At 36.8% G+C, this 7,515-nt stretch overlaps 1 protein-coding gene across 1 annotated transcript in view; it reads left to right on the top strand.

The window, feature by feature from the left end:
- Nucleotides 1-4,405: 4,405 nt before the first annotated feature.
- The window catches only part of LOC103520528 (nuclear pore complex protein Nup133-like), a gene marked incomplete at its 5' end in the record, with an annotated part of 11,089 nt that continues 7,979 nt past the window's right edge, over nucleotides 4,406-7,515 (top strand). Inside the window, 4 exons of the mRNA XM_026831603.1 lie at nucleotides 4,406-4,494; nucleotides 4,778-4,905; nucleotides 6,695-6,882; nucleotides 7,319-7,411. Coding sequence (XP_026687404.1) covers nucleotides 4,406-4,494; nucleotides 4,778-4,905; nucleotides 6,695-6,882; nucleotides 7,319-7,411 — 498 coding nt within the window. The remainder of the gene's footprint in view (nucleotides 4,495-4,777; nucleotides 4,906-6,694; nucleotides 6,883-7,318; nucleotides 7,412-7,515) is intronic.

Raw genomic sequence — 7,515 nt, 5'->3', positions numbered from 1 at the left:
ATAGTGATCTTAGGTTCATTTGAAGCGGAATTTAGTCCTTAATAGAATGTATTTATAGCGAAATAATAATAGTCTACCAATTTTCCGAAAATTTCCATCAAGTGAAAAAAGGCGAGTGTTCCTATTATTCGCCCACTTTCCAGAATGATGTTCCTATTATTCGCCCAATTGGTTCCAATTATTGGCCCACCTCAGTTTTTGCCATATTTCTTCAACACATACCAATATTAACCCTCGGTCACCAGGGGTCAAGTAAACCTGAAAAGTTTAAGGTGTGCGCTAATTTTGTCCAGGAGCATATTTAAGACCTTGTTTAGATTTTGACTGCGAGACTAAAGGGGACTTTTCAATCCTATGCTGAACACATCAATGTAGCTGCGCCCATGATAAGAAGCGGGAGCCCGATTCAGACTTTTTACTAGACATGATTGTCTTGCCCAATATCTCCACATCAGGATAGGCTGCATGCCCCCAATAAACATGAATGAATGTTGACTGCTGACCATCTCCCATGCAATGTACTCAGACCTTTTAATTAGTATAGCAGGTATTATCGGAAAATATTGGGATGCAAGAAGAAAAATTACCTAATAGGTAGTCTATTTCTAGTTTCTAACATTTGAAACAAACCAACCAATCAACCAACCAACCATATTCGTGTCCAATTTTACGTCACTGCTACTTATGCAGTCCATACCTACTAATTCATAGTTCATAGTACCTATACCCAGCTTTATTTATTCTGTTTCATGAAAATGATGAAGGTATAAAAAACAAAGATCTCCTCCTTTCATTTTCTCCTCCTGAGCGACCCCTGCTTGGTAGATTCTTTCTTTTTCTTCCATTTTGAAAAAGTCAAGAAAAGTTTTGGCCAGTATTAAAATGTTTTCATATTTTCCGTCGGTAAGTACTCTCTCCGCTCTTGGTTTTAAAAAACTTTGTACAAAGAGAATTTAAGTTACTTGAGAGAGAAATTTCATATTTTCCGTCGGTAAGTACTCTCTCCGCTCTTGGTTTTAAAAAACTTTGTACAAAGAGAATTTAAGTTACTTGAGAGAGAAAAAGTTGGACTTCTGAAATATATTAAGCTGCTGTAAGCTGTTTTCTTTTTCTTTAAGAAATATTTTACAAAATAGTAGGGGAAAACTGGGGCGCCTTGGAATGATGAAGGGGTGGAGTGGAGATCTCCTTCATATCGAGTTGCCTATCCAGAGGACAGAGAAACTTTATGTGGAGGACCATGTCTTGAAAACTGTGTAAATCACCTATTGTAAGTCCAATACTTACCAATGAAATAGAGAAACTTGAGAGAGAGGACCATGTCAGCCATGTCTTGGAAACTGTGTGGATCACCTATTACCTATTACTTACAATACCTACTTACCAAAGAAATTCATTGAACTGACCAACAACTGTAAAAATCGACTATGTATGAATGGGGAAAAGAAGATTTTTTTTAAATTATTCATACAGACACTTTCATCTCTCAACTACAAACATGAAATTCAAAGTGTTTACCGATTCCATTTCCAATGAAATTCGTTGAACTGACCAACAACTGTGAAAATCGACTATGTATGAATGGGGAAAAGAAGACTTTTTTTTTATTAATCATACAGACACTCTCAACTACAAACATGAAATTCAAAGTGTTTACCGAATCCATTTGGTCAAAATCGTCAATATGGGGTGCCTCCTGGTCCATATTTTATGCGACAAGCTACTTAAGTATAGGTACCTATACTACCTATACATACGAGCATTATGAATTTATGAATGATTGAAACAAGTAGAATATCATTCCAATAGGTACCTATACTACCTATACATACGAGCATTATGAATTTATGAATAATTGAAACAAGTAGAAAATCATTCCAAGAAGAAATCAAATAAAATTTTTAGTGGATGTGCCTCCTGCACAGGACAAGCCTACTTACAATACTCTTGCGGGTAGACCACTTTTCCCTGAGTTCCCCCACCATTTTCCTCAAGAGGTAAAAGAAATAACGTCGAAAAAGGGAAGGGAAAACGGAGAAGAGTAAAACGAGGGAAGAAAAAGGGGGAAGGGAGAACTAAATTATAAAAAGCTTTCGGAGAATATCTACTATCATTCCAAGAAGAAATCAAATTTTTAGTGGATGTGCCTCCTGCACAGGACAAACCTACTTACAATACTCTTGCGGGTAGACCACTTCGCCCTGCGTTCCCCCAACATTTTCCTCAAGAGGTAAAAGAAATAACGTCGAAAAATGGAAGGGAAAACGAGGGAAGAAAAAGGGGGAAGGGAGAACTAAATTATAAAAAGCTTTCGGAAAATATCTACTCTCCACGTTTTATGACTACAGATACCTAGATAGGTAGATAGCTAGTGGAAAGTCCATGTAGATCAGTGGTTCTCAAACTTTTTTTTTGCATGGCGCCCCCTTTGGGCATATTCTCATTTTTTCACGTCCCTCTCCACGTTTTATGACTACAGATACCTAGATAGGTAGATAGCTAGTGGAAAGTCCATGTAGATCAGTGGTTCTCAAACTTTTTTTTGCATGGCGCCCCCTTTGGGCATATTCTCATTTTTTCACGTCACCCCTACCTTACCCAACCCCTCGGTATATTATTTTTACCTATGGGTTTTATGGAATAAAAAAACGAGAATTTGAAACTTTGAGATTTTTAGTAGGTAAGTAGGTTACCTACCTATTTATAGGTTTTATGAAATAACAAAACGAACCAACCTCAGTGGTTCAAGCATAATGGACGTATCTCAAGATACTAGAGTTGGAGACTAAGTACCTGGTAGGTAATTTTGGTATAAATTTGATTTTTTTTTTTAATAGGAAAAGCTCGCCCCCTCCCTGATTCGTCTCCACGCCCCCCAGTTTGAGAACCTCTGATGTAGATAGATAGTCCTTCGACGAAACTTTCTGGGAGTTTGTTAAGTATTTACCATTTTTTTCCGGTAAGAACCAGCACGAGGAAAGTACAACTTCGACAGGAGAAAACTTTGCAATATTCATTACTTCTCAAGCTAGAATAAGAAGGGGGGGGCACTCTGGTCAAGGTATACTTACTTGTGCTTACTTCCCATACTTATTTTTATTATTATTTAGATTTAGAGTAAGAATAACAAGAAGAACAACAAACAAATGGAGTGAACAGGCCCATAAGACTATGTAGCCATCAACATGAAAACTGCCGTATACTACAAGTTGCAGTCTAGATGTGAAATAGCCCAAAGAATGTGTCCACAACGGAGAACCGACCATCGACCCTCGCCTGGTAGGTACCGACCTAAAAGAAAATAAACTAACCGTGCTAATGAATAGAAGTTTCCTCAACGAAGCCTTGACCATAGTATCGAACCTCGCAGAAAATCAAGAAATTTAGCTGAGTATTTTTACTTTCCTTATCCTATAGGAAGGAAAGTAATGTAATCGGGTCAAATTTTTTTCTGCAATGGTCGATGGCCTCGGCGAGGGTTAACGGTTCATGGTCTATGGTTGCCGTTGTGGCCGCGCACTAAATAATTATGTTAAAGGAACACACGGGATCGTCCAAAATCGGGAAGGCAATTTCTGGCCATACCATGGTGTATAATGTATTATCCCACCCCGCTGCCTCGCGTCTAGGGGCCCCGCAGCAACATGTAGGGGCTCCTAAAAGGAGTAATAAAGGTTCTACTGAAAATATCCGACTATAATGTAATAAGACTATAATGTAACTATAATGGACTTAATAAGCAAAGTCCCATTAATTATAATTTATTAAGGAAAACTAAAGAAAGAATTACTGCACACAAAACAAGAGAGACCCCTCTCTTAGTGTGAGTAGTTAAAATTTGCAAAGAGAAGAAAAAACATAAAATACCTTAGCACACTCAAAAAAAAAAAAAAAAAAAAAAAAAAATGGAAAATTGGATTGCGGCTTTCTCACTGCAGTTTTAACTTCTAACAATCACTGTATTAAGAATGTGTCCACAACGGAGAACCGACCATCGACCCTCGCCTGGTAGGTACCGACCTAAGAGAAAATAAACTAACCATGCTAATGAATAGAAGTTTCCTCAACGGAGCCTTGACCATAGTATCGAACCTCGCAGAAAATCAAGAAATTTAGCTGAGTATTTTTTCTTTCCTTATCCTATAGGAAGGAAAGTAATGTGGGTATTGGCCCAGTGTTAGGTTCGATCAGCATAGATTCATAGAACGATCAGCAGAATGAATAGTTCTGTGAATTAGTTTCTGGTTTCTACACAGGAATTTTGTATATTTTTCAATATCTTTCATTAGAAAAAAATTGACTTTTCCTCATTTTTTTCTTAAACGTGATTGGCGTTCATGATAACTAGGGTAAGTGTACCATTTATTCGCCCACCTAAGGGTTTTTCCAGACAAAAACACTTATATCTCTGGTCCTATCTTTCTCTCCAAATATCAAGGGTTTCAGTCTGAGTGGAAAGAGGAACTCTTTCTTAACGCCAACAAGAATTTCAGGGTAAGTGAATTAACTTGTGATAATGTTCAGTAGTAACAGTAACTTATTAAGAATAGAATCTAATTGAATCCTTGGTCATTCCTTTTGATTTGAGTCCTTGATTATGAGGTGAGCATCTTGACCACTATACATTTTTAAATCAGGAACTGCTTCAGTAGAACACATGGAAAATTTTGTTGTTTGTTTATCTCTAAAATTTCAGATTTATTTTACTTATTTATTAACAAAAAATGCAAAACATCATTGATTATTATTAACTTTTTGATTATTCCTAATTTTCCAGGAGAGCCAGTATATCGGGGAAATCTAATCAAAATATTCAAGTTGTGTATAAATCCTCTTCACATGTGGTGGAAAAGTTTGGATCTTTCCTGCCCGTTATTGTGAAAGAAGCTACAAAACATGCAGACCGTAAGTGGAATAACAAAACGAGAATTTGAAACTTTGAGATTTTTTTTTTTATATTCAAGTAAGTAGGTTACCTATTTATAGGTTTTATGAAATACCTACCTAACAAAATGAACCAACCTCAGTGGCTCAAGGATAGGTATTCAGAATATTTTTCTAGGTGTTTGATATACCTACATAGGTAATAGGTATACGTCCAGCGTAATCATAAATTATATGATTACGCTGGACGTATCTCAAGATACTCAGATGAAAATCTAACAGCACTTATAATCCTCAACTGGTGAGTAAATCGGTACCTTGGTGGGTATGTAAGTACCTAGGTTCTTACCAAGGGATCCCACTCTCTCTGGTCTGGATTTCTACTCAAAGGCCGTTCCTTTACAAGTGTGTCTCTGTGTTGTATATTGAGAATACAGATTCTAAAAGTTTGCCTGGACATGGTTTGTACTTACCTATGTACAGCTCTAGCTACCTACCTACATTCAATTGATTTTGCTCAACAAACTGGACTGCAATATTACCTAGGTACCTACTGAATGCCAGTGGTTTTATAAGTCCTTTGACTGGACTACCTACTGCCCTTGTGTAATCCAGTCATTAAGGACTCTTTCTCAGGTGCAGGAGCTCAGAGAAATTTTGGAGTACTTTTGACTTGTAATCGAGTAAGGTAAAAGCCATGTTAAACTAATAAATACCCTTTTCATATTAATTAGAAGTGTATTACTGATATCATTACATCTCCTTGTCTGTTGCAGTTTGGAACAAAGGTATCATCATTAAGGACTCTTTCTCAGGTGCAGGAGCTCAGAGAAATTTTGGAGTACTTTTGACTCGTAATCGAGTAAGGTAAAAGCCATGTTAAACTAATAAATACCCTTTTCATATTAATTAGAAGTATATTACTGATATCATTACATCTCCTTGTCTGTTGCAGTTTGGAACAAAGGTATCATAATGAATTCTTCATTTAGTAGAAGCTTTCAGGCCCAGACTCCCAGGACACCTCCTTTCTCTCCAAATATCAAGGGTTTCAGTCTGAGTGGAAAGAGGAACTCTTTCTTAACGCCAACAAGAATTTCAGGGTAAGTGAATTACTTAACTTGTGATAATGTTCAGTAGTAACAGTAACTTATTAAGAATACCTAGAATCTAATTGAATCCTTGATTATTCCTTTTGAATTGAGTCCTTGATTATGAGGTGAGCATCTTGACCACTATACATTTTTAAATCAGGAATTGCTTCAGTAGAACACATGGAAAGAATTTTTGGTTGTTTATCTCTAAAATTTTAGATTTAAGTATTTTACTTATTTATTACTTAACAAAAAATGTAAAACATCCTTGATTATTATTAACTTTTTGATTATTCTTACTTTGTCCAGGAGAGCCAGTATATCGGGGAAATCTAATCAAAATATTCAAGTTGTGTACAAATCCTCTTCACATGTGGTGGAAAAGTTTGGATCTTTCCTGCCTGTTATTGTGAAAGAAGCCACAAAACATGCCGACCGTAAGTATTACTCCAGAATAAATTTAATTACTTAATGTTTGAAGGAAAAAGTAATTTTGGATGGAATAAGTAATAGGTACCTCGGTCTCTTTACAGGAGTTATCTTATCATGCTGTGACGGAGAGTGGATTTGTCTGCTAAACTTGGCCTTGGAAAAAAAAGACAGCAAGAGTATCTTGCATCCCCCTTAGATTGTGTTTGAACTGTCATGTTATTTTATAAGGTTAATTAATAAAATTCTGAATTATCTACTTACTCTTCATTGTTTCTTACACCCAGGTAATGCACAGACTCCAAGCTGTCATATTTCTGATTCTGGGTGGGCTTGGTTTGTACTGGGACGAAGACTTTTGATCTGGCATAGTAAAGCTAAAGATAACCAATGCCGAGAGTTGGAACTACCCGGTAGTGATTTGGCTCATCGGACATCACTAGTGTGTGTGTTTACAGCACTTGGTGGCACACAGGTAAGTAAAAATGGCATTTTTTTCCCCCCTTTTCTTCAAACAAGGGAGATTAGATGGGCTTACTACAGATATTAAGTTGTTGTAGTGATTTGGCTCATCGGACATCACTAGTGTGTGTGTTTACAGCACTTGGTGGCACACAGGTAAGTAAAAATGGCATTTTTTCCCCCCCCTTTTCTTCAAACAAGGGAGATTAGATGGGCTTACTACTTACAGATATTAGGTTGTTAGGCCTGACCTGAACACTTTGGGCCCTGGACAAACTGAGTAGTTTGGTGGACTTGGGATCTGGAGTTCAGTGGTTTGACTCCAAGTCAAGTTATAAAATTTAGAACAGTGTATTATCAAACGAACTTAAGGATTTGCATTGAACATGGTCAATATTTTTTACATGCTAGTTGATTGTTTCCTAATACACAAATGTTTTTCATTGAAGGCTTGTATTGCAGTGTCTCCAGAAGGTAACATCAGATATTGGCCGTCCATCAATCATGCTGAAATGTCCTTTGATGACAACACAGATCTTCAAGTAAGTATTTTTGACCTACATAGATAGCAGAGATCTGGACGCTCAGAAAATATGTATTGGCTCAATTTTTATCCTTTGTGCTTTTTGTGGACAGCTACTTATGA

The sequence above is a fragment of the Diaphorina citri genome, unplaced genomic scaffold, assembly GCF_000475195.1.
Source record: "Diaphorina citri unplaced genomic scaffold, Diaci psyllid genome assembly version 1.1 scaffold3739, whole genome shotgun sequence".
Taxonomy (NCBI): domain Eukaryota; kingdom Metazoa; phylum Arthropoda; class Insecta; order Hemiptera; family Psyllidae; genus Diaphorina; species Diaphorina citri.
This window is presented reverse-complemented; position numbering and strand designations above follow the sequence as displayed.